A 27453-nucleotide genomic window follows, 5' to 3' on the forward strand; every position below is an offset into this window, starting at 1 on the left:
CCTGACTAGCTGTGTCACTGCAGGCAAATAAACAACCTCTGGGTTTTGCCGTCTGTAAAATGGGGAAAGTAAGCCCGTCCTTCACGAGGTGGTCTGAGAATTCAGTGAACCCCATGGCACCTTCCCTGGCGTGTAGTCAGTGCTCAGAGGGGGTGAAGATCATCATTATTATTACTAAGGCCGCTTAATCCTGGTTGGAAGTGAGTTTGACTGTAACTTGGGTCTTGGTGAGAACACCGAGTTATCAAGAGGAGATTGAATTATATTTCAGACAGTTGTTAAGGCAGCAAAGCGGAGACTTTGTTAAACACTAGAAGTGGTGGCCCGGGCTCTCAGAACTCTCTAGCAGTAGAAGCTTCTGCAACCTTGTCCCACCCGGGCCGAGAGCTGGCGCACAGGAGACGCTCTGCACACGTTCACGGCCTCAAATCGCATCTAATGAAGGATGAAACATAGCTTTCTCAAAGAGGCACAAAATTTTGAGCCAGATGAATATAGGTTTTCTTTGCCATCCAAAATGGAAATGGGGGAAAGATGGCTTTTTCTTATTATTAAAAGTCCTGCATGCTCGTTGTAATTTTTTTTTTTTATTTCAGGCAAAAAAAAAAAAAAAAATTCAGGCAACTCAAAAATATATTTAAAAGATCGTTTAAAAAAAAAAAAGTCATCTCCCAGAAATAACGGCTATCAACATTTTGATGAACTTTTTTTCAAGTGCTTTTTAACAAATAAAAATAGAAGCATGGTATAATAGTGCTAATACCCCAGTCAGCATCCACTGGTGCTCTCTGAAGGGTACTGTCACCACCACCCCCATTTTACAGATGAGCAAGTTGAGGCTAAAGAGGGGAAGTACCTTGCCTGTGGCTGCCGTCGGCAAGTGGTGGCTCAGGATTTGAACACGGGGAGTAAGACTTCGTGTCCTCTGTCTTCACCACCTAACCTCTCTCCTGCCTTCTGAACCAGGTAGGGGGAAGAAGTGGAAATACGTTAACTGAGTGCTTTTTCGTACTTTTTTCATACTGTTCCTCACGGCGCTGAAATGTCAACCCTTTAGTTAAGGTAGAGACGTGTCGTCTTGGGTTCCAGCGAGGAAATAAAGCTCAGGGAAGTTAAATAAGTCTCCTGGAGCCTCACGGCTCATAAGACAACCATCACTGCAGCCCTCACCTGCCTCACGCGGAAGTTTGTTCGCGCTACGGTAACACAAGCTTGTTCCTGTCCACGCCGGGGTCCTGTGGGTAGGTCCCACCATGTGTCCGAGAGGCTGCAGTCTTACCGGCAAGAGACTGACCTTCAGAGTCAGCAGTCACAAGCACGGCCGTGTGTCACATGGACGCTGGAGCCAGACTCCCAGGGCAACCTCGGGCAAGTGATTTAACCTCTCTGTGCCTCAGTTTACCTTATCAGTAAAAACGCAGATAAAAACGGAACTTACCTCTCAGCGCTGTTGTGAGAGCAAAGCGAACGGGTTCATGGGAAGTGTGTGGGACACCGTGTCCGGCACCTAATAAGTTCGATACCAAGCATTACCTATTCTTAACCACTTTTTGAAGCTTATTTATTTATTTTGAGAGAGTGGGCGAGGGACAGAGAGAGAAGAAGAGAGAGCATCCCAAGCCGACTCCGCACTGTCAGCGAGGAACGGGACGGGTGGTGTGGTTCGAACCCACGAACCCTGAGACCATGACCTGACCCGAAACCAAGAGTCGGACACTTAACCGACGGAGCCACCCAGGCTCCCTGCCTATCCTTGTATTAACAGACACCAGAGTCTGATACAAAACGTATTTTCCCATTGCGTTTCCTCTTGGACCAAGCAAAGGAAACCTTGGAAGGTATGTGAGTTTCCTACGGCTGCTCTAACGAATGACCGCCAAGTCCCTGGCTTACAGCAACACAGATTCATTCTCTGACGGTTCAGGAGGTCTGAAGCCCAACCCTGGTCTCACTGGGCTGAAATGGGGAATCTGTTCCCCTGCCCGTCCCAGCTTCTGGAGGTGCCCGCTTCTTCCTTAGGCTGTGGCCCCTGCACAGCACCTTCCTTCACATCACCTTCCATCTTCCTGCACAGCACCTTCAAATCTCTCTCCAGCTCCAGTGTTCCGGCCTCCCTCTTCCACCGAGATGACTTAGGACAACCTCCCTGTCTCAAGGTCCGCTCATCAGCAACCTTAATTCCACCTGCAGCCTTACTTCCCCTTTGCCGTGTGACCTAACATAACCACAGGCTCCGGGGATTCGGATTTGGGCATATTTGGGGGCACATCATTCTGCCCACGTCGAAACAGTAGCGGGGTCCCTTCCCTCCTGTCTCCATTCACTTCTCCTTGCTCAGGCCTCCCCATCAAAGCTCCGACCCCTCTCCACCAGCGCCCTGAGCCCCTCGTTCCTGACACCTCTTGAGACAGCAAAGAGGTCCCAGTCTGAACTGTCTCCAGTTCCCCTGTTGTCGGAATGTAGCATCTACAAGTAATCGAAGGGCTGATACTGACCACCTTTCTTAGCTTGACTCCCAGGAGTGTGTTCCGGGCTCTGTGGGAGGTGCCGACCCCCCATGCCCAGTCACTGTAATTCTGTTTCTTCGCCCAGTGGCTCCAACAGCAAGGTGTCTGTTAATTGCGACCAAATTAGAACCCGCTTCCAGTCATTCAAAACAGATACACCTAGGCTCAGTCGGTTAAGCGTCCGACTTCAGCTCAGGTCACGATCTCGCAGTCCGTGAGTTCGAGCCCCGCGTCGGGCTCTGGGCTGATGGCTCAGAGCCTGCAGCCTGCTTCCGATTCTGTGTCTCCCTCTCTCTCTGCCCCTCCCCCGTTCATGCTCTGTCTCTCTCTGTCTCAAAAATAAATAAAAAAAAACATTAAAAAAATTAAAACAAAAAAAAAACAAAAAAAAACAGATACACCTAATACACGTTAAGCGGCTACTATGTGCCAGGCGACAGAAATGTAAAAAGAAATGAGACACAGATCCTGCCGTCCCGGAGCTCAGTGTTGGAGTAATAGATCGGGGAGGAAGGCAGACGTGTATAAAAGCCTGATGGCTGTTGCTTAGTACAGTGGGCCCCCGCAGCCCAACAGTTTCGCCCACAGGCATTGGCCCCCGTGGTTTCCAGTGTGGCTGTACCTTAGATTCACCTAAGACTTTGCTATTCAGAATCCCAATGCCCGGCCTCGCTCTAGGATGTACGGCCTGGGCATCAGTATTAAAGCTCCCGGGTGACTCCAGGCAGTATGAGAACCAGTGCTAACAGTATGCCCCCAGGTTCTAATTTAATTGGACCTGATGGAGTCTGGGCATGGGATATGCTTAAAACTCCCCTACGTGATTCTAAAGTATAGTAAAGCTCGAGGAACACAAGTCTAGAGCAATGATTCTCTACAGCGGAGGGCCGTTTTGTCCTCCGAGGGACATCTGGCCATGTCTGGAAACATATTTGGTTGTTGCAATGGGGTGTGCTACTGGCATCTAGTGGGTAGAGGCCAGGGATGTTGCTAAATATCCTACAATCCCCACCCCCACCCCCCGCCCATGCATGGTCCATCCCCAAGTGTGTAATCGTGTCAAGACTATGAGATGTCTAGAGAGACCCTTGCACCTGTGCCCCAGGACTAAGACACATGTCTAAAGATGTTCATAGGACAGGCGAAAACAGATCAACCTGGATACAACCCAAATGCAGAGGTGAATCTGCATTAGCATATTCATAGCACGCACAACTTCAGGAAACCATTCGGGACACATCAGGGGTGAGAGAACAGAGGCTTCCCTGGGGGGAGACGGGGCGGGGGGGGGTTCACCAGAACTGAGGCTGCCTTTCCAGCTAGCGCCAGTGAGTTGATGAGTCTCTTTCTTTCTAGGATTTTTGGTTAGTTTGCCATTTCCTGGGGAAATTTATCCTATTTGGTCTCTTTCGGTAATTTGGGCAACTCCAGTAAAGAAAAAAAAATCAGCATTCATGGAAATATTTCCTGCGGTATAATTGATATATACATAATAGAAAAAAAATTAGAAACCATGTAAATATCCAGAAATGGCAAAGTGATTAAGACATTATGGTACATCAACTCAATTGAATGTTATGAAGCCATTAAAAAGGATAATTAGGAAGGTGATTTAGAAACGTAGGAAATTTTTGTGATATGATGGGAAGTGAAAAAAACAGGAAGTAAACAGCACAAACACAGTGATTACAACTCAGAAAAAATATGTTGGCCTGTGGACAAATACTGGAAGGATTTGCAGAAATAAAGACTGTCGTAATTAGGATGCTAGAATTATGGGTGTTTTTTTTTTTTCCTAAAACTTTCTTTAACGCTATTTTTTTATACTCAAAATCTTTTGGGACCACTGCCCAGCCCATATCCTTGTCTGCTGAACACTGAATCCTGCTCAGCCCCGTTTGGTCCCTGAGACCCTGTATCCCACCCTGGGCACCTGTTTCTAGCTGGACGAATCACATTCTCTCTACTGATTGCCTAGAGAGGACTCAAGATGCTAATCCCTCTGGGATAGTTTGTCTTTCTTTTTTTTTTTTTTTTTTTTTTTTTTGAGATAAAATTCACATAACATAAAATTTACCATTTTAAAGTGTGCAATTCAGTAGAGTTTAGTACATTTACAATGTTATGCAATCATGGCCACTATCTAATTAAAGAACATTTTCATCACCCAAGAAGGAAACTCCATACCCTTTGGCAGTCACTCCCAATTCTCCCCTCCCCCAGCCCTAGGCAACCATTAAATTTAATTTCTGACTCTGTTGATTTGCCTGTTCTGGATATTTCATATACATGGGACCATACAGTATGTAGTTTTTATATCTGGCTCCTTTCACTTGGCATAATGTTTTCAAGGTTCATCCGTGTTGTAACATGCATCAGTACTTTGTTTTTTTATGGCTGGATAGTATTCCATTCATCCACTCATGGACATTTGGGTTGTTTCTTTTGGGGGCTGTTATGAATAATGCTGCTATGAACATTCATGTACGAGTGTTTGTGCGAACAAATGTTTATATTCTCTCGAGTACCTAGGAATAGAAATGCTGGGCTTATAGGGTAACTCTTTGTTGAACTATTTGAGGTACTCCCAAAATGATTTCTAGAATAGCTCTATCATTTTACATTCCCACCAACAGTGTATGAGAGTTCCAATTTCTCGACATCCCCACTATTTCTTTTATTATTATTGTTGTTGTTGTTATTATTATTATTATTATTATTATTATCTTAGTGGCTTTAACGTGATATTTCATTGTGGTTTTGATTTGCATTTCCCTAATGATGTTGACCATCTTTACATGTGCTTATTGGTTATTTGCATATCTTCTTTAGAGAAATGTTTATTCAAATCCTTTGCCCATTGTTTTTAATGTTTATTTATTTTTGAGACAGAGATAGAGCATGAACAGGGGAGGGGCAGAGAGGGAGAGGGAGACACAGAATCCGAGGCAGGCTCCAGGCTCTGAGCTGTCAGCACAGAGCCTGACACGGGGCTCGAACTCATGGACCATGAGATCATGACCTGAACAGAAGTCGGATGCTCAACCTACTGAGCACCCCCGGGCACCCCTTCACGTGAATTTTAGATTCAGCTCTTCCATTTCTGCAAATTGGAGCTTTGAAAGGAGTTGCAGAGAATCTGTAGATGAATGTGGCCAAATATTGCCACCTTAACAATCAATATTAAAGCTTCTGATCCATTAACAAGGGACGTCATTCCGTTTATGGAGGTATTTCCACAATGCTCTGCAGTCTTCAGTGTGCAGACCTTAAGCTTCCTTGGTTACATTTATTCCCCCCCCCCTTTTTCTTTTCTTTTTTTTTTTTTTGATACTCCAGTAAAGTGAACTGTTTCCTTAATTTCATGTTTGGCTTAGGGAAGTCTTTTGAACCAAGAGCATGAGCAGGGAGGAGGCACCTGGTTGGCTCAGTCGGCTAAGCGTCCAACTCTTGATTTCAGCTCAGGCCATAGTTTCACAACTTGAGAGATCAAGCCCCTCACTGGGCTCTGTGCTGACAGCACGGAGCCTGTGTGGGCTTTTCTCCCTCCCTCTCTCTCTGACCCTCTCCCCTGATCTCTCTCTCTCTCTCTCTCTCTCTTAAAATAAATAAACATTTAAAAAAAAAAAAAAAAACCCTGGATGGTAACACCTAGAGAAAAACGAGTCTGAACACAGATAAAGGCAGAAAGCAGAAATGATGTGAAAAGGAAGGCAGTTCGAGAGAGAGATTGAGAACTGTCCTTAGGGCAAATGCTTAAGCGAAATAGATTTGGACAGCAGGCTCCTGGGTAAGTAGGAGTATCCCAGGCTGGAGGAGAGCACAGATGTGGCCAACGTGGCCAAACACCAAAGAAGCCCATCTAAACCAGACCTGCTCCTTAGCAGCTGGTGACAAGTTTTCTCCACTTCCTTGGTAAAGAGGAACTGGGGTGTGCTCCCAAGGCCAGGTCTTCAGGGTGCTTTGTGTGTCTGTGTTTTTCCAGAATGAGCCAAGTGTGATTTCCACGTGCCCTGTGAGATCAGGCATGCGCAACAAAGGCTGGTCTCATAAAGAACTACCTCCCAGGGCTCGCCTGGGTGGCTCAGTCAGTTGAGCATCTGACTGTGGCTCAGGTCATGATCTTTCAGTTTGTGAGTTCGAGCCCCCCATCGGGCTTGCAGCTCTCAGCACAGAGCCCATTTCGGCTCTTCTGTTCCCCCACCTCTGTCCCTCCGCTGTTCGTGCCCTGTCTCTCTCAAAAATAAATCAAAGCATTAAAAATTAGGGGCGCCTGGGTGGCGCAGTCGGTTAAGCGTCCGACTTCAGCCAGGTCACGATCTCGCGGCCCGTGAGTTCGAGCCCCGCGTCGGGCTCTGGGCTGATGGCTCAGAGCCTGGAGCCTGTTTCCGATTCTGTGTCTCCCTCTCTCTCTGCCCCTCCCCCGTTCATGCTCTGTCTCTCTCTGTCCCAAAAATAAATAAACGCTGAAAAAAAAAATTTTTTTTTAATAAAAAAAAATTAAAAAATAAAAAAATTAAAAAAATATATATATAGAACTACCTCCCAGGATTTTTATATGAAAATACTTGCACTGGAGGGTTCCACCTATGAAATTCTGGCACTTACAGATAGTCAACTGGGGGCTCCACTCCTCTCTCCCTTCAACAACAGATACTGTATTTTCATTGAAGTGAAATGAAATCACATCCTACTGATAACGCCTTCAGCCTTTGGGGGGTGGGGGGTGCAGCTTGGTGTGTTAATTCCTTCCATAAAGGTAGTGGGTTAGGGAAGCGGAGAAGGAAGCAGTGAAGGGAGTTCAGAGCCTGACTTCCTAGAGGACAAAACAAATCTCTCGTAATAACTGTGGCTATTGGGGCACCCGGGTGGCTCAGCCGGTTAACCGACTTCGGCTCAGGTCATGATCTCACATTTCGTGGGTTCGAGCCCTGCATCGGCCTCTGTGCTGACAGTGTGGAGCCTGGTTGGGATGCTCTCTGTCTCTCTCTGTCTCTCTCTGTCTCTCTCTCTCTCTGCCCTCCCCCTCCCTCAAAATACATACATAAATAAGAATAACTGTGACTATTGGAAAATCATTTCAAAAGAAAATGTCTTTTTATCATCCTGGCATTTGCTCAAGGATGTGGCTTTGGGTCAGCCAGCCCCCCAGCCCTGCCCGCGCCCCCCCCACCCCCCACCCCAGCCCCAGCTCCATCTCCCCACACCTATTTCAGGATCCCAGGAAGAAGCTGCACGGGAATGACAGGGTCTCAGAGTCATGGGGAGATAATCCTGCCCCCGGGGTCAGAGGGTCAACACGCTGCTTCCTTTTGGACCCGAGCAAATAGACAACCACCCCAGAGCATTTCAGTGTCAGTTACAACACTTTACTTCATTCATTTACTTACAACAACGTAGCTAAAATGTTATGGTCTTTACTGCCTGCTCTATGCTTGAAGAGAATTGTTTCAGTTAACCCCCACAAGGCTGTGAGATAGGTATTGCTGTCATCTACATCTCTCAGGTGTGGAAACAGCCTTTAAAAAGTGGCGAAACCTACCGCGGGTGAGGAAACTGATCAGGCCCAGGACACCTGCTCGCAGCCTCCTGCTGACTTCAGAGCCGGTGATGCTCTCCCGCCTGCCTGGCTTGCCTCTGGAAATGTGGCTGCTCCAACAGTCCCCATCACAATCCCCCAGTTTCTTACTGGCCAAAAGACTCTAGAGCAGGATTTTTGAAGCTGAGTCCCAGCCACCGTCAGAGATGGTTCTCTGCGTCTCCTCACCTGCGTCTCCTTCGTGGGGCCCGATATCGTCCTGGACCCTGCGCCTATCTCCTGGTCCTGCTGATTGAGTGCCGGAAGTCTGATCCCATCTGTCATCAACCCATTCAGCAGATCAGGTATTCATCAGTAAAAATTGCTGGGCCAACTTGCAACGTGGACGGATATTGCAAAGGTGCCCTCCACAGGGCTGGCACCAGGATATGCTCCCAGCAGCAAGTTAGAGGGTGCTTGTTTCCACACAGCCTGGGAGCATGGGGGTTTATCAACTTTCTGATCGTTCCAACCCGAAAAATGAACACTGGTAGCTCAGTGAAGTTTTAACTGGTCTTTTTAAAATTATGAACGTAGTTGAGCACTTTTCATGTTTTTAAGAGCTGTTTCAATTTCCTCTCATATTCCTGATCATATCCTCTCTCCGCTTTTCTGCTGGGTTGATGGTCTTCCCACATTGCCTTCTAGTTTTTTATGTATTAGGGAAATTAGCTGTTTGTATACAATATACCTTGCAAATATTTTCCCAAGGTAGTGTTTGTCTTTTGATCTTGTTTCTAAGCATAAGTTATTTTTATTTTATTTTAACATTTATTCATTTTTGAGAGAGACAGAGCATGAGCAGGGGAGGGGCAGAGAGAGAGGGAGACACAGAATCCAAAGCAGGCTCCAGGCTTTGAGCTGTCAGCACAGAGCAGGCTCAAACACACAAACCGCAAGATCATGACCTGAGCCAAATTCAGATGCTCAACCGACTGAGCCACCCAGGCGCCCCGAACTTTAAAAAAAAATTTTTTTTAATGTTTGTTTATTTTTGAGAGAGAGAGAGAGAGAACACAAGCGGGGAGGGGCAGAGAGAGGTGGACAGAGGATCCAAAGCAGGCTCTGTGGGGCCCGAACTGATGAACCACGAGATCATGATCTGAGCCAAAGTGGGACACTCAACCAACTGAGCCACCCAGATGCCCCCAGTATAAAGAACTTTTTAAAAAATTTTATGTACTTTACCAATCTCTCTTTTATGGTCTGTGCCATGTCTCGAAGGACCTTTCTCTCTCTGACATTACTTTACTTTTATTCCATTTTGTAAAAGTCTAAATCCTTAGGCCATCTAGAATTTATTTAATACAGTCTGAAGTTAGGCAGGGTTCTTGTGAGGATTGAGATCATGTGTTTACGTGCCAGAAGGGCAGAGGACATATAGCACGTGCTCAGTAAAGTGCTGTTATTAGCATGCAGAGGAGGGTAAAGGGCATAGCCAGTGCCTGCACACGTCTCTCTCCTCAAAGACATATCGGGGACATCCGAGGGGCTTTAATGGGACATCAGTTACCACTGTGTGACTAAGAAAGAAAGGGGTCCTCTCTCTAGTACCCACAGATCACAAGGTGTCCTGTATATCCCCAAACAAGAAAGCCCCTTCCCCAAAGCCCACTATCCACCCTCTGATCTCAGCAGGCTCTTTGATGCTGTCCTTCATCCTTTGTACCTAGAGGAGGCTTCTCTTTTTAAATTTTTTTTTAACATTTATTCATTTTTGAGACAGAGACAGAGCATGAACGGGGGAAGGTCAGAGAGAGAGGGAGACACAGAATCCTAAACAGGCTCCAGGCTCTGAGCTGTCAGCACAGAGCCCGACACGGGGCTCGAACTCGCGGACCGCGAGATCATGACCGGAGCCGAAGTTGGACGTCCAACCGACTGAGCCACCCAGGCGCCCCAAGGCTTCTCTTTTTAAAGAGCACAGTGAGCTCTTGGCTGGATTTTCTTTTGGACTCTGCTCTACTTGGCATCAGGCCCTGCACACTCCCGCCAAACACTCACTACCCGTGGTGGAACTCTCACTCATGTAAGGAGAGACTGAAATAGATGTGTGTTTGGAGGCTTACAAACTGAGCGTGATTCCACCACCGCGGACACCAGCAAGGCCACCGACAACTGCATTTCCCGCCCCGTCTTGTGTTTTAAGAATGGGTTCCAAAATCTACAAGTCTGGGAGCCACCAGGCCACAGAGAAATAGAAATGAGGTGGGAAGAACAACAGATGTGGCTAGAAGGGAGAGCAGGGGCTGTTGGTGAGGGCTCTGCCTGTTACGCTAAAGCATTTGGTTTTTGAACAAGTGAATGACACGGCTAAGTGGATAATCTAGAAAGTTCACTCAGCAGCTGATGCAAAGAATGGTTTGGAGGACTGAGCTTGGAAGCAAAGAGGTTACTGCAGTGGCCCCGGTGAGAAGTGACATGGGCTGTAGGCGCGGGGGGCCAGACAGAAGGAATGAATTCAGGAGTCCAATTTGTCGTTATGTTCTCCTGTCCGTTAGATTGTAAACTCCGTGAGGCACCATCGGGTCTGTCTGGCTCATTCTGTTACCCCCGTGCCTAGGACAGGACCTGGCACATACCAGGTAGTTCATAAACACCCTGTTGAATAGATGAGTGATCAAGGACTTAGGAAGGAGGGACGGGTTGGGGACTAAGACGGTTAGGAAAGCCCGGTTTGGCGCATCCATGTAAAGCTCTGCAGCAGGCAGCTGTAAAGCTAGGTCCCGAGCTCCGGACAGAGGAGGGCTGCGGCAGTGGGAGTCACCTGTATAATCAGACCCTGGCAACGAACTGAGAGCGCCTAGGCAGGAGGTTAACACCGAGGCTACCCCGCCAGTGAATTGCCACGCAGGTTCCGTGGCTTCTCCCCAGACGTGATGGACCAGGAATCCGCAAGTGTAGCGCCTGCAACGTAGCAGAGCGGGGGAGACGCAAGTAGCAGAGCAGGTGGGGCAAGAGGACAGCGGCAGGGGAGGTGACTTTGGGTGGCGAAGGGACGAGGCACGCCCGCGTCTCCGCCCCGCCGGGACCTTTGGTTACACTTGGCGCCGCGCCGCTACCCCTCCCGCCCTCCGATTGGCCACCGTCCCGCCCGCGCCCCCAGCCTCGGCCAATGGGGACGGCGCGCGCCGGAAGCCGGAAGCCCGGCGGCGCCGGCTTCCCTCAAGTAGCTGCTGTGCGGCGCCATGAGAGGCTTCTGGACAGCGCTGGCGGCGCGGCGTCTCTTCCCCCTGCGGCTTCCTCCGCGGCCGCCCGGACCCCGGCTGTCGAGCGGGCCGGCGGCGGCGGAGGCGGGCGCCCTGGAGCGGGCCATGGACGAGCTGCTGCGCCGCGCAGTGCCCGCCACGCCGGCCTACGAGCTGCGCGAGAAGACGCCGGCGCCGGCCGAGGGCCAGTGCGCGGACTTCGTGAGCTTCTACGGCGGCCTGGCCGAGGCGGCCGAGCGCGCCGAGCTGCTGAGCCGCCTGGCGCGGGGCTTCGGCGTGGACCACGGCCAGGTGGCCGAGCAGAGCGCCGGCGTGCTCCAGCTGCGCCAGCAGCCGCGGGAGGCGGCCGTGCTGCTGCAGGCCGAGGACCGGCTGCGCTACGCGCTGGTGCCGCGCTACCGCGGCCTCTTCCACCACATCAGCAAGCTGGACGGCGGCGTGCGCTTCCTGGTGCGGCTGCGGGCCGACCTGCTCGAGGCGCAGGCGCTCAAGCTGGTGGAGGGGCCGCACGTCCGGGTAAGGCCTGGCCCCGGGCCGCCCCCCGCCTTGCACCAGGTCCTCGATCTTGATGGCCCTCCCCGGAGATTCCTCACCTGCCCCTGCAGCCCCAAACACTCCACCTTCCCCAGCCCGAAGCCGCGCACACTTTGCCCAGAGTTACAGCCCCCTGAAGCCTTGCCCCGTCCCCTTCCTTCCCAGGCTTTCTGAATCCCTGCCTGGTTCCAGTGTTGACCGTTACTAGAAACTCAGCACCGCCTGCCTCTGACGTGACTGTCACTCCTCCTTCCTGGTTAGTGTGCCCCACGAAGTCTCTTTTTTACCGTTTTAGCTGGGAGTTTCCTGTATGTGGTATACTTGAACCAGTACCAAACTGGGCACCACGTAGCCTCCAAAAACCCAGGTGGTGTCAGCACACGTTAGCTGCACACTCACTCTGTGTGTAAGCCTCGTCTATAAGAAACCCTTTGGAACGCACAAAGATGATGTCTCGGGGCTCTGCCGCCTGGCTGGGCAGGACATTTCACTTTCCCGAGTTCAGCCCTGAAATGTGATGATTCCAAGTTGAGTGCTTGAGTAATCAGGTGCGTAGCACGGTGGGCTCATGTTGGATGCAAGTAAATACGGTAGGATTTAAAAAACGACCCGAAAGATGCCGATAGGCGAACACAGTGCTCTTATGCTATTGGTATTAAATACGAAAGGACCGCCAACCTGCCCTTTTAGTGAACAACGACCAAAAAATGATGTAAATGTTTCAAGAAGCGTCTGATGTTCAGAACTTTTTAAGGTGCACTTGACTTTAAAAAATTGGGCAGTTGATCGGTTATGTCCTAATTCACTTAGAACTCTAACACTGGCACAGTAATTTTCATGTTCACTGCCTTATTCTTACGTGGGTTAAGGAGGCAGACACTGAGGTGGGGAAACTTGACCAAGAACTCAGAGCAAATAGATATGTCTCCGATCGCCTACGCACATCTTAAGTCTGGGGTTCTTCGTGGTACACTTTATAACCACGTCCTGCTGCGGGAGTTACGGTGTTCACGAAAGACTTTATCTATGTGCAAAAGATCGTGTATCGTTAAGGATGGGGTTCGTTTCAGTGATAATAGTGCTGTGATTTGATTACTCATGATGGCTGCTTAACTTATAATGCCAAGATCTGAATTGATCATGATTCTGGCTCAAGCCCGGTCTGAATGGCCGAGACTGTGTTCGACACACCGTGTACATTCCCATATGCTTGGGTCTAGTCTTCAAGCATACTTTATTTTTTTCTTGAAGCAGGGACCAGCGCTCCATGGTGGTTTTTCTGAAACTTGATTCTTACTGCCTAGGAGCCTGAAGAGTTGGGTAGAATGTCGCCTGTCCCAGAATGAAATCGTTTGCCTGTCTGTCCATCCATCTGTGTGACTTGTGACCACTGGACCTGGTCTTGGCACTAAGGTCACTCGGTCCAGAAGCTTCCACTCTAGTACGGGAAGAGTTAGCAGCAGGCACGGTGATGGTAGGTGCTTCTCACCATAGGGACCTGTTGTACAGAGGAAATGATTAAAGCTTGTCAAAGTCAAGTGCAGTGCCCAGGGTGCAGAGCCGGAACTCGAGCCCCGTCCTCACGACTCCCGAATTGTGTACTTTGTCGCTACACGTTGATTCTCAGAGTTGACGACTGGACTAGATCTGAAAGGGATTTGTTTTCTTAGAATCTGCCTTTTTCCACAAAATCAAGGGCAAGATGAGACAACCCGGTTAGTAAATGGGTTTGTTTTGTTTAGTTTTACCAAATCAGTTTAGTATTCTCTGGTTGCGACTGCATTTGCTCTTTCCGAGAGTAAACGTACAAACTTCCGTCTCATCACTAACCTCAGTGCTCGTCTTTCTCTGACACCACAAGTCGGTCTTTACTCCCTTGAAGGCCGGAAGGACCGACATTTAATGTCTTTCTTTTGGTATTTTTGGCTTACGCCGAACCACCCTGGACATTGCCAGCCATACCGTCCATTTCTCGCCCCTCTCTGCGGCCACGCCGGCTCTTTGACGGAAAGTTCCTGAACACACATTCCTGCGCCATTCTTGCCTGGGAAGCCCGTTAGAGTAGGAGCTGCTCATCACTGCGCCTTTCCAACACTCCAGTGCAAGGTGGCCTTACCTGGTCTGACGGTTCACAGGCTACGTTGTTATTCGTGCACCTCACCTGCATTTTGTACCTTAACCACAGAATGTAGCGTCTGAGATGTATTACTCCGCCAACCCTCCCCCACCCCAACTAGATAATCAGCCCCTTGGAGACCGGGAGCCTTGTCTGCGGTGTCCAGCAGGGCAAAATGCTGGATGATGCATGAGACGAGACTCCCGGGTCCTCCGCCACAAGAGCAGGTCGGCACATACTGCTCCCAACTGTCTTGACATCAGACCATTCCACGCAGAGCCTTGAGCCTGGAGGGAAGCCCAGAGGGCTTGGAAGGTTTCTGCACAGCCCACGGAGGCGTTGTGTCAGACCCTTGGGCTGCCGATTTCAGGGTGTTGGCCCCAGTGATTTCTAAGGTCCCATCCAGTTCTGAGTCCTCCGGTTCTGTGAGATGTTACTGACTGTGTCCATGCCTTTGCTCTTCCCCACACGAGAAGAGGCGGCTGTCGTGCAGGCTGGGAGGTGGCAGCTGGAAGCCGTGACGTTGAGACTTGTTTGGGGGAGAGGGGCGTGCTCCAGGGAGATCCCAAGCTGCCAGCGACACCAGGCCCTCCGGGGTTCAGGCTTCCTTTGTTTTTTCAACCAAGGCTGTGCACGCCCAGAAGAAACATTGCATACCCACAGGCAGAAAGTCCTGTGGAGTAAAGATCTTTCTTGAACAAAGGATGACGACTGTAGCCTGACCTCTGCGTCCGTGTGTGGTCTGGACACACTGGGTGCAAGACGCCTGTACCAGGTGCTGAGTCACTCCTCTTGCCTTTCTCTGCCTGAAAATTCTGGCCTTGTGTCTCGTGCACGTAACCCTTAGTGCTGAAGCCATGGATTTCCCTCTCCCGTGTCCCACACAGTCACGTGACAGTTTTCTCAACCCCTGTCACTTAAGTCGTCCAGAGAATCATCTTTTCTGTCCCTAGAAAATGTCCCTGGGATCCGGCCTCGTACTCTATCGCCAGAATCACTTGGTGTGTGTACCGCGCCTTGACTCCCGTTTCTTCTCCCACATTCTGGATTTTGCATCCAAGCCGATGAGGCGACGCAGCTAGAACTCTCTGCGTTTAGGAATACAGTGTCAGAAAGTACTGGAAGTTTGGCACGCGAAGCCTTAAAGCAGGAGTCTCAGGCGCCAGGGGCCTGGGGGGAGCAGGGAGCTCGCTCCGCCAGCGCCTCGGATCTCGGCACCCTTCCCCGTGGGCACACGGCACCTCACCACAGCTTTGCTCTCCCCGGCACCTGCTGACTTCCGGACACGCTAGAGGAAGTCACGTGAACACGCGCCAGTTGCCGTGCGGGCTGCCACGGACTCAGCCCCGAGCATTTACCCCGGGATGTGTGTCTGCCACGCGCTCTTGGGTGCCGAGTCCTGTAGGACGCCGTGGCATTTTCAGGAGAGCCAGCTAGCGTGAGGCCCACAGCAATGCTGATGGGGCGTCTCTGGCGGGACAGCGGAAGACGCACCGTGTGGAGATGGAAGGGGCCAGTTCCCGGTCCCCTCTTTGCCATCCACTGGGTACAGTCATGGTTTCTGGTGGTTTTAGCCCATTGGCCGTGCGCCGACGTGAGAGGTTGCGCCGGCGGCTGCTACGCTCAAGATCAGCCTGCTTCTCTTCCAGGAAATGCTGTGAGGGTTGTTCACCTTTGCTAAAAACAAGGTTTACAGACGAGGGCACGGTTGGTCCGGCTCTTGGTCTCTGCCCGGGGGTTGTGATTACTGGACGTCGGGCTGTGAGGATCAGTGCACGCTTGCTGTGTGTGTGGTCTAGACGCTTTTTGATTTTCTCCGGAGGCGTCTCCGAAGGCCTCTTGGTGTTGAAGAGTGCAGTTTCTCAGGGAGAAAGTCCCCCGTGAGGCTGAGTTGAGTCCATATTCTAGAAGGTCTGAGCACTGTCCAGCAGTTTGGGGACACCAGAGGGCAGTTGGCATTTAGAAAACCGAAGGGTTTCCTGATGGCAGTTTGAGCGGAGAAATTCCAGTGGGGTGAAAGGTGTGCAGGCCTTGACGGTGGGGAGGGGGCCAAACTCGTGCCAGACGGGCCGGCGTCCCCACCGTTGCGATGTCGGGCTGCACCCGACACCTTGTCGTCCGGCCTCTTTTAGTGACATGTCCTGCTTTTCAGTGAACACAGAGGTCCTTGTTGGCTCTCCTAAATTCTGTGCTTAGCTAAACTAAAAAGGACCTTACTTGTAGTTCATCAAGGCTGCCCCAGTCCCCTGGGGTGGTGTGGGGGGGGGGGGGAGCCTCTGTCAGTTGGAATCAGACCTAAAATGTCTTCGCTGTGGCCCTGTGACCCTGTCCTGTGCTTCGGGCCCACTTGCCCAGCTCAGGGCTTCTGAGCAGTGAAAACTAGCTTTTCTCCACATTCCAGACATGGGGAGATCTTGATAGCCAAAAACTCCAGAAGAGAGGGTGGGGGACCGCTTTTTCTCTGCCAGAAGGGGAGGCTGGCTGGCCTTCCGCTCAGTGTCCTCCAAGATAACAGGCGTTGGCGGGTCCGGAAGACTGAGCCCACGCTGACTGGCATCCCCGGCAGTTGTGAGTGGGAGTCTTGGATCGAACACCTGACAACTGATGGCTCAATTGATGAGCGAGAAGCCTAGGCAGTTTCTCTCCCTCCTGCTGTCGGTGATCCCACAGCCTTCGGGCCGCTGGTGCCTTCCAGCAGGGACAGCTGGGGACGTGTGCCCTTTCACCTAGATACCCAGCTCTCATGTAGCAGTGTCACATTTCATAGCCGTCAGTAGCCAGAAATAGAACGAAGAGACCTTGGAGGGCGAGCTCTCATCAGCCAAGCCATTTCTTTCGTAATTAATCCTGAATCGATATCGAAGCCAGGCATGTCCCACACTCTCCTGTTAGGGATGCGCTGGAGATGCCTGCACACGCTCCATGGAGTTCGGCTGATCCAGTCCCAACCGTCCAGTGTGGAGGTTCCCAGTCCGGCGTCTGTGAACCTCTGGGGATGATCCATAGATGAGTTTCACAGGCATCCACGATTCCCAGGAAACTGGGTGCAAAAATTGAGGAATGTGTGTGCATTTTTCTGGGGAGCAGGTCCGTGGTTTTTAGCAAGCACTCGAGCACGTGAGGACCCCGGGAAGTTTAAGAACCGCTGTGATCCAGTGTAGTCAATACAGTTGTATGAGCAGCCGTCTGTATGCCTGGCACTTGGCCTCTCTTGGCCTCCCTTCCTGCCCCTTCATCCTCTCCACTCTCTAGTCTGTCTCCCCTTTTTCGTTTGACATCAGTCTGTTAACCGTCCTCCACGTGGGAGAGCCCACTGAATGCCTCTGGATCCAGAGGTGTGAAGTCAAAGCCACGTCTGCCCTCACCGAGCGTGGAGCTGAGGGAGGGAGACCGGGTTATGGAATTCAGAGTTAAAGAGAATCGCAAAGGGCATCTGGTCCAACCATTAAATCCTTAAAACGGCTCCACCAAATCCTTGTTAACCCTGCCCTTGGTCCCCGCTCGTGGTGATGTTCACTCTCCCCGGATAGCATCTGTGGTCAACCCTGGCTATTCCAGACTTCTCCTTTACGTTAAATTCGGTCCAAGTCTGTCTGTCCGTGACTCCCCCTTGTTGGTCCTAAATTTACCTCCCTCTTCGCCCCCATGGGGTCCCACAGAACAAATCGGTGGTTGGTTCTGTGCCCCAGGCCTTAAATATTTAAAGAGGGATCTTACTTCATTCTGAAAGCTTTTCAGAGCCACCAGCCCTTTATTTTACTATTTCAAGCTTATCCTCCAGTGACACAGTTGTGAGTCCTTTCATTTACCAGGGAATAAAATGTGGACATTTTTACAGCTTTTGCGGTGGTAGCTCTCTGTCAATTCTGTACTGGATATACTGAGATGTATGTTATTATTCAGTAACATTCAGTGTATCTGTTAGTATGTAGTTCATCTGTGAATAACAGAGACCCGAAATAATGGTGGTTTGAATAAGACAGAAGTCTGTCTCTCATGTAAAAGTCTGGAGGTAGACACCCCAGGGCTGATTCTGTTCTGTGATGCCCTCAGTTGACCCGGACTTCGTCTGTTGTTCTCCCCGAAAAACCTTCCTCCCCAAAGTTACCTCATGGCCCGGGATGGCTGCTCCAGCTCTAGCCATCACATCACCTTCCAGGCTGCAGTGAGAGGGACAAAGAAAAGATGAGCAAAGGGCATGCTCCTGCCATGTTTACTTCTGCTTACATCTGTTTGGCCAGGACTCGCTCTTTTGACTGCCCCTGGCTGCAGTGTGATCTTGAACCTGGACAGCCATGTGCCTGCCTAAAGCATAAGACTTTTGTTGATTTGGAAGAAAAGGAAACAGTTGTTGAGGAACAACCAGCCGTGTCTGGTGCCCCGGCATCCTCTCGCTCGAGCCGTCAGGAAGCCTATTGCGGTTACGTGTTCAGTGCGGTCACAGTGGGCCACACTGAGCTGGGTCTGCCCCTGCGCCCTCGCCTTGCCCTGGGCGCCTCCGGTTCCATTCTTGCTTGAAAGGTTTCTGGGCGCCCGTGTCTTGGATGGTAAAGTTGGCTCCTCACTTCCGGAAGTAGATTAGGTGTAGTCAGTGAAGTGAACTTAGAATAATTTCATCAAATCTAAAGTCACCAATTGCCGGACACACTCTATTCTATGTCCCACTAAGGTAGAAAAAAATGCTACGAGTGAAGCGGTGACCCCGCCATCGTTTGCAAGATGAATCCCGACTTCAGAGACGTTACAATATGAAAACGCACACCTTTGAGTTGACGGATATGGTGCCTGGACCCCCGGTACTTGCCCCTCTCAGGAAACAAGAGACGTTTGGGCACGTCCCAGAATGTTCCCGAGAGGGGGATGTCCTGATGCCCGCACCCCCCGTGTTAGCATTCCCTTCTTGGCGCACCAGCCGTCGCTCTGTCGACTTCACGAGTTCCAGTCGCGTTCACTGTGGCGCGTGAGCTGGAACACGCCGTCCGATCGGGCAGCTTTGCTCAGATCGAAAGCTCCCGCTGAGGTCTTACTGAGGGGTGGCCGGGCGGGGCGAGAGCCGGGTGCCGGCCACCTGGGTGGGGTGAGTCCCACGGAGCCGTCACCGAGGAAGCCGTTGGGAGAAGCACCCCGCGGTCTGCTTTCGCGTCCCTCTCGCCTGCTTGATCCCCCCGTGTCGGCTGGTGGTGGCACAGAGGCGGGCTGGCCGGCCTGTCCCCAGAAGCCAGCACTCTGTGTTCTCCCTTTTAGGAGATGAACGGAGTGCTGAAGGGCATGCTCTCAGAGTGGTTCTCTTCGGGGTTCCTGAGCCTGGAACGGGTCACCTGGCACTCGCCGTGTGAGGTCCTGCAGAAAATCAGCGAGTAAGTATTCAAGTTGTCACTTTTCCTGAATGGGAGCTGAAAGCCGGCCTCTGTCCACGCGCGTTGTGGCCCAAGCACAACGTGTGTGACCCGTGGTCAAGTGCACGGCCCGCCTCTCCCCACACCCCGTTCTCAGAGCCACAGGGTCCCGCTGGGCCGACTCCTGGCGTTAGTGACCCCAACGGCATCTGCCTCCCATAGTTGTGACAGCGCCTCCCTGGCGTAAGTCTCTGGATGGGCTGTGTGGGGCGTGGTCCCCGCGTGCGCAGGACACGGCGAAGCCCGAGCGGTCCCCACAGACAGGAGCCGCTCTTCCCTCGTGGGTCTCGGTGCCCATGCCGTCTTATAGACACCGAGGCTCGCGAAAGGCTGCGCTTTGAAGCGTGACAAACCCGAGGGGCTCCCATTTGACACGTTGCAAACACCACGTGGCTGACGAGGCCGCTGGACAACCCGAGCTGCGTGTTTGCAGCACGGACCCCACGCCGCAGACTCGGAGGAGAGAGCGGCCGGGAGGTGCACGCATCCTCAGGTCACCCGTGTCAGGATCTGCTTCCGGGGCCTGCAAAGTAGCCTTAAGACCAGGTGTGACGAAGTAGGGGCCGGTTTGCGGGGCCGAGGGTCATTAGCTGCTGTTCCTGCCAGCCAGCGCTGTTTCACATTTAAACGGTTTTCTTTGAATTTTCCTGGCAGGTCTGTTGAGGCTGCATGCGAAGGACGGATGGACTGGAGTGAGGACTGGGCCTCACTGACCGAGCCACCAAGGCTCCCTTGGCAGTACGCACAGGAACCGGCAGTGGTTACGTACCTGGCGAGCTGTCCCCCTGGCTTACTTCTTTCTGACTTTCCCCCAGGTCCGAGGCCGTGCATCCTGTAAAAAACTGGATGGATATGAAACGACGCGTCGGGCCTTACAGGAGGTGTTACTTCTTTTCTCACTGTGCCAGCCCCGAGGAGCCCTTGGTCGTGCTGCACGTGGCACTGACCAACGAGATCTCCAGCAACATCCAGGTACCCGCGGACGGCCGGCTCAGGGCCGCGTCGCAGAGTCCCTGACGCTGTTTTAAACGTGGTTGTGTCCCACCCCCCTCGTGAAGTAGATCGCCCCAGGCATCTGTGGAGTTTTGAATCGGCTAGAGAAAATCTCCCAGTCTGTGGCTACAGAGTGTAGACACGTCGTGTATAGACAGTTCCAGAACAAGGATGGCACTCCTCTGGGGACATCGACCTGCAGCTAAGACGCGGCTAAGGAAGGAAGGGTGCACCCTTCAACACTTTAGTGGCCGTTAAGGGGCCCCGGGGCCCCACGGGTTTCAAGACCCGTGGCTAAAACACTGAAAACCACACCGTGCGGCGTGCCTGAGGTGGGTCCAGAGCTCGGCCCGGGGAGCCGAGGAGTCGGGACCCTGTTGGGCAGGCGCTGCCTGCTCTGGGATGGTTGGGAAGGAGCAGATCCTTCCTGCCGGGGCTGGAGAAGAACCTGTGCGGGGGCTGGGAGCAGGGGCCTGACCACGGGGAGGGTGAAGCAGGCGAGGGAGCGGAGACCCCGGGGCACTTGGGGCTTGTCAGAGCGCGAGGCACGGTGGGCTGCAGCTCTGGGTCCGGGATGGCCGGTCCGGAAGCTGGAAAGGTGATACCAGATCCCAGGATGGGCATCCGGGCAGCCTTTCATGGTACCAGAAGGTGGAGAGACCACGCAGGGCAAGTGGGCGGGTGTTCCCGACCTCCACGGAGAAAGTCCCTCGTGAATGTTGCGTTTGCGGGACCCGCACGCGTTGGAAGCTGCCACAGCCTCTCTGGGGGCAGTTTGGCGATGTCTGTGAACATAGAAGACGTGCGTTCTGTGCGACCTACAATCTCCACTCTGGGGAGTTCTCCCTACGTGATGCTCAGACCTGGGAGCGTGGACGGTTGCTCACTGTCTGGGTCTCGAGCGGCCGGAAATTCAGGCTCCAGACCGGCAAGATCAGTGCGCGCTTAAACATATAGGGATTGAGCGTTTGCTGGGTGCCCGTCAGCTCATGAGCTATTTCCCCGCGTCCCTGCTCGTGCCACCCTGGGCATTCAGCGTTTCTCCTGTTACTCTTGTCCTCGTGGACGCGAGGAGACTGGGGCTTAGGGTAACTTGGGAGATCTGCCCCCGATCCCAGTACCAGTAAGGGTGAGACCAGGGTTCCACCCCAGCACTCAGGGTGTGGGAGAATGGGGCGCGTGGGCGCGGGGAGAGCGCGCGTGCGCAGGGTGTGTGTGTGTGTGTGTGTGTTGAAGTGTGCACGCACCTACGCCAATGGGACAGACTGGAAGTTGTTCACCGGAAGGTTAACAGCAGGACTTGGTTTGGGAATAACTTGTGATTTCTTCCTCACGCGTACACGTTTTGCCTCGTTGACATCATGCAGTCTCTTGTGTAACCAAAGAAAGATTCATTTGAGTTTTGAAAACTTTTAAAAAAAGGCTTGCTGGAACATTTTGAGGGAGGAACACAAGGTAACCTGCAGCATTCCAGAAAGACAGCGGAGGCGACCTCACACGGTGAAGAGTAGGCATGAGGCAGAGGTGTGTCCTGACCCAGGTGGCACCGAGCTGTCAGAGCACGGCCCCAGGGGGGTGTCCCTGGCCCTTTGTCCCCATCCACCCCGCCTTCCTACAGCAGCGGCGTTCTTAGCTCTTCAGAAGCCACAGGAAAGACCCTTTGAGCATCTCCAGGGGGTGAAAGCTCAAGGATGTCGTCCCCCGGGGGACACGCGCAGACCCGCACATTCCACACACAATTTCACAAAGCTCGTGGACTCCCAGACCTCGTGGAGGGAACACCCCCGCTGCCAGAATCGGGTGTCGCTGATGGAAGTTAGCAGCTTAAATGCGTTCTGGGAAGCAGGCTGGTGCACCTGCCTCGAAGCAAACTGGAGGTCCCCGCCTGCCGTTCCGCTGTTGTCCGGTGACCTTGAGAGTGTTGAGGTTCAGAAAACCACACCCAGAACTCAGAGCTAATAAAATCAGCCTTGGCTAAGGGACTTCCCAGTAGGAATCTTTCTGCATTACTTCGTGTGCGTGTCTGTACGGATGTCTGTTTTCCCCAAGGAAAAACAAGGACGTAGCACAAAATCAAAAGGGTACAGAAAGGTGAACTTGCTGAGAGAAAGACTTTATGGGATTGCGTATGGCCTGTTGAGAAATCTGAAAGCCCAGAGTTCAGAGACAAGGAGCGAGAATGACTCAGGCCCACGCAGGGCAGCCACGGAGAGGGAGGCGCTGGCCTACCAGCCGGGTCGGCGGGTTACGTCTGGTGCTGGCGGGGAGGAGATTCATCCGTCTCTGACCACACAGAGGCCCGGAAAAGGCAAAGGGAACACGCATTGCTTGTCGAGAAGTTCGTTGCGATAGAAACAGTGCAGGGGGAGCAAACAACCCAGGGAGGCCGTGCGTTGCCGCCCCTGGAGAGGTCTCAAACCGGAACAGGCCTGGGTCTCGAGAGCCGAGGCCCTGAACAGGGCCGAGGTCTCCGGGCTCCCATCCTCACTGGCTTCTCCCGGCCCCGAGAGGTAGGGCAGGCGTGGGAAGCGGGGGGCCCAAGCCCACCATGACCCCCGTGGTGTTTTCCAGGCCATAGTGAAGGAGTGTCCCCCGTCGGAGACGGAGGAGGGGAGCCAGATCTCTGCGGCCATCTTCTACTCCATCAGCCTGACGCAGCCCGGACTGCAGGGGGTGGAGCTGGGCACCTTCCTCGTCAAGCGAGTGCTCAAGGAGCTGCAGGTGGGAACGGCGTGGGGGCAGGGGGTGTCAGCCCCTGGGGATGGGGGACCAGAGGGGATCTAGAGGGAGGTAGGAGAGGTGGAAAGGGCCAGATGGCCCTTGGCACGTTCTAGGCTCCCCGAGAACACTCAGGACGGAGGCAGTGCAGGCAGATAGGCTGGCTTTTGTTTTTTGTTTTTTGTTTTTTTTGGCAATAACTTCTGTCCGTCACCCTGGGAAAAGCCCCTCGCCATCCTACAGCAGAAACGCTCAGGTTCTCTCTGGGTCTAGCTTTTTGAAACGCTCTCCTAAGGGGCTCGAGTGAACCGCAATGGGCAGAATCTAATTAAAGGTAAAATAATTAGGTTGCTAATAATTGGCTCTGAGAGTGGTATCCTCCCATTTGTGTGGTTTCAGCAGTGTCGCTGCAGCAGAAACCCTTCCGTGGAGAACGACAGAGTGGAATTAAAACGTCAGCGTGCTTTGCATTAAATTCATAATCAATCTTAAATCTGAGAACTCAGGGTTCAGCAGGCGATCAGCGTCATTAGAATCACTCTCTGTCACTTCTTCCCTGGAGGCGATAAGGAGCCACATCTAATTAAGTTTCTTCTTTCCTTCTTCTTTGCTGAGGTGTTGATGAATGGGGTGGGGGGCGGGGGCGTCTCGGTGAGAAAGGCGGAGTCGGAGGTTCACCCGCAGAGTCGATTTCTGAATCGGTCAGACTTGGCCCCTCAGCCCAGTAGCCATCCTGCTGGCTGGTCACAGCACCCCGCCGTGAGCCAGAAAGTCACCAGAGAGAATCCCAAAAAGCCGTGTCACTCTTCTGCACGAGAGTGTTCATCGCGGTTTATAAAGGCAGACCCTCGAGAGGAACACGGTTAGGAGAGCCCTGGTACAGTCTTATCTTTTACTCTGTTAAGTTATGTGTTTGGATTCTGAATGAAAAGGAGAAAATTGTCACAACGTAAGTTCAGAAAGCAGGGATAGAAGTTAAATGCCTCGCCCGCGTAAAAACCGGAGAAAGTCGGAGTTACACTTTATCAACCCTGGAGACTAAGTTATCTCAAGTTGTGGACGATGGTAGTTTTGGGTTTTTTTTTTTCCTTCCATCATACATTAAAAAAATTCACCTGTAGTGACCATAAATTACATTTTTAATCAGAAAATGCTGGGTTTAAAAAAAAAAAATTGTCCTTGAGATGTCGCTGTAATTTGAACATGAACCGTCCTGTCTGCTATGGAGAAACCCCTGGTGCCCCCCTGCCTTCTGGCCCACAGTCCACACCCACTGTGGACTAGCTCTGCAAGCAATGATTTGTTCAGTACACGGTCACGGGGTAAAATGGCAGGCCGGGCTGTGTGGCCACAGAGCAGTCCCCGGGAGGGGCACGGCAGACCAGACGCTCCGGAGGTGCGGTCACAACACTGCGTGCCCCACTTGTCAGCAGCAGCCCCTGCTCGTGTCAGGCCGGGCCCCTGACTGGCCATTCTGACAGGTGGCGTGGGCAGGGCAGCCATCGTAGAGGCTCGCCTTGGGGACTCAGGGTATCTCTAGGGCCTGGCATATGTCAGGTTCTTCATAAATGCCCCTCGAAAGGAGAGAATGCACCCTAGAGGGCACGTGGTAAACCGCAGAGCGACATGCAGCGCTTAATGGTGCGCGAATGACACGTGGAGAGGCCTTTCTGTCTTGGTGACATGCCTGCTGAGTTACGTGTGTGTGTTCTCTCCACCTTCCCTTCCCCACCAACCGTGCCCTACAGAGAGAGTTTCCTCATCTCGGGACGTTCTCAAGTCTGTCTCCTATCCCCGGCTTCACCAAGTGGCTTCTGGGGCTCCTCAACTCACAAGCAAAGGAACACGGGAGGAGTGAACTGCTCACAGATTCCGAATGTCAAGAAATCTCGGAGATCCTAGGCGGTCCCGTTAACGAGACCCTCAAGGTCTCGCTCAGCAGCAGCGAGTGGGTGAAGTCTGAGAAGCTGGTCAGGGTGCTGCAGGCCCCCTTGATGAGGCTCTGTGCCTGGTACTTGTACGGAGAGAAGCACCGGGGCTACGCCCTGAACCCCGTGGCAAACTTCCACCTGCAGAACGGGGCTGTGCTGTGGCGCCTCAACTGGCTGGCCGACACGAGCCTCAAGGGCGTCACCGGCTCCTGCGGCCTGATGGTCAACTACCGGTACTACCTGGAGGAGACGGCCGCCAACAGCACCAGCTACCTCTGCGCCAAGAACATCAAGGCTTCCGAGCAGGTGCTCAGCCTCGTGGCCCAGTTTCACAAGAACAGCAAACTTTAAACCTGCCCTCAAGCAATGTCTCTGACCCAGAAAAGGATAATTTTCTGGATGGGTTGGGGGGGGGGTGGCGGATTATGGATCAAAAGAGGCTTTTTTAGTAAAGCAGAGTTGAAGTGCGCTCTCCTGCCCAGAGCAGGGCCGCACCGGAAGGCTGTGTCCTAACTCCCATCGCGAGAGGGCGAAGGCGTGGTGCCTGGCGCGCGATGGGGGCTCTGGTGGACGCGGGGTGGGTGGGTGTGCTCTCCCCAGAAGAGCGGCCTGGCCCCCTGCCAGAGGGGGTGCGGTGGCACCTCCAACTTTAGAAAGGTCTAGAATCTCCGCTGGCTGTCGTCCCGCGGTGGACCGGGCAGCCTCGCGAGGACCCCGGCAGGTGGCCCGGGTGAGAGTAGATTTTTCCCTCGAGCTTAGAACGTGATTCAGCTGTGGTTGTCTTAGCCGATTCTCTCCACTCGCCACACAGGGATAGCGGGCTGTGCTCCATTTCGCTTAGATTTGGGAGATCCTGAATGTATGAAAATGCTCGTGACTGCACACCGTTTGCCAAAATCGCCGAGCACGCAAGGCGTGGTTGCCTGGGGCTTAAACCGGATCGGAGACGAAGATCGCTGTGCTGCAGGCTTCCAGTGGTCCTCGTAGTACCGAACGGTTTTGTTCTGCGAAGCATTAAATAGGTGGTTATTTAAGACGGTGTGTGTGGTCCCCTCCGAGAGCCGAGACCTCACGGGCTGGGCGTGTGCGGGTGTCCCGTGAAGGAGAGGGTGAGGACAGAGAGGCAGGGAGGGGCGGTGTCCGGAGCTGTGGGAGGGGCGGGGTGTCCGTGTGTGTGTGTCCTCACTCCTGCAGACGGGTCCCCCAGCCTCCCGTGCCCTTCATCTTCCAGACCCGACCCCCGGTCCTTGTGCGTCACCTCCCACGTGGGGCTGCTGCCTGATCATGAACGGCGTGACGGTGGTCGCCACTAGAAATTTCTGTCTCTCTGGATCCTGGGGGCAGCATTCTGGTGCTGCTCCGCTTGGCCCCCAGCTAATCTAGTGCTTGAGCTCTGGAGCCCCACCAGGCCCGGGGTCCTCGCCCTCGAGGGGCTCGGGGAGAGTTCTTCCAGAGCTGCCTGCCGGAGACCCCAACCCCGCGCCCCCGCGTTTCACACCTTCTCGCATTATTTAGCCTCCTCTCGCGCAACTTTTCAAACCAAATACACAGAAGCGGACAGGATAGCCTAATGAGCCCACGTGCCTGTCACCCGGCTCCTGCCACACCCAGTGGCGGTTTTTTCTTGTCGAGCCTCTTGTCATGACTCCTCTCCGGCACTTTGTCAGATGGGCCGGCTGGCCGGCTGGGCGGATGTGGGTGGTGCAGTGCTCTGAGTGTTGTACCCCCCCAAATTCCTGTCTCGAACCCTCCCTGCCAAAGGTGATGGTGTTAGGAGGTGGGAATCGGTGCCCTTCACAAGAAGCCCCACGGAGCCCCCAGCCCCTTCTACCATGTGAGGTCAGAAGACGGCCCTCCCGCAGCCATGCTAGCACCCTGACCTTGGATCTCCAGCCTCCACTCGGTCGGTGATATTTTGTCACAGCAGCCCAGACGGCCTGCGACGGATGGACGCGGGTGGGTGGGTGTCCTGTCTCCGGGGTCAGTCCAAGTCACCGAAGGGAGGGAGCCGGGCCGCCTCGTGGTGCCGCGCTGGGCCGACGCTCACCTCACACCTTGTGTGCCACCGTCTGTTCAACCCCACGGCCCCCAGGAGGGCAGAGGCGGCTCAAACGGCCCGGCTCACCGCTCCCTGTGAGGGACGACCAGACCGCCCAGGTGTACATATGTCATCCTTTGCAAAATAGCCCCGCAGCGGTGGGTTCGGAGGGCTGCAGCAGGTCACTGGATCCCCGCGTCGTGAATTTACGTCCCGCTGGTCACCGCCTACCGCCCAGGTGACGTCGGTACGCGGGGGACGCGGTAGCCGCGGGTGTAGGTGCTGTCTCCCGGACCTGGGCTCCAGCGTGCTTGCTCTCAGGGAACCCTGGGCAACCCCTCGGACCACAGTGTCTCCCCCTGCAAAGTGCCCACAGAGGGGACAGACTCACAGCAGGTGCTCAGTACGTGACTGTCCTTGGGTTCCATAGCGC

General features: G+C 53.1%; 1 protein-coding gene across 1 annotated transcript; it reads left to right on the forward strand.

Moving 5' to 3' along the window:
- The first annotated feature begins 11233 nt into the window (after window positions 1–11233).
- Window positions 11234–26016, forward strand: MLYCD (malonyl-CoA decarboxylase). Its single transcript, XM_045441274.1, has 5 exons — window positions 11234–11810; window positions 19189–19301; window positions 20156–20312; window positions 22905–23054; window positions 24800–26016. The coding sequence occupies exons 1-5, from the start codon at window positions 11274–11276 to the stop codon at window positions 25331–25333; spliced, it is 1491 nt and encodes a 496-aa protein (XP_045297230.1). The 5' UTR covers window positions 11234–11273; the 3' UTR covers window positions 25334–26016.
- The last annotated feature ends 1437 nt before the right edge of the window (window positions 26017–27453 follow it).

The sequence above is a fragment of the Leopardus geoffroyi genome, chromosome E2, assembly GCF_018350155.1.
Source record: "Leopardus geoffroyi isolate Oge1 chromosome E2, O.geoffroyi_Oge1_pat1.0, whole genome shotgun sequence".
NCBI classification, from domain to species: domain Eukaryota; kingdom Metazoa; phylum Chordata; class Mammalia; order Carnivora; family Felidae; genus Leopardus; species Leopardus geoffroyi.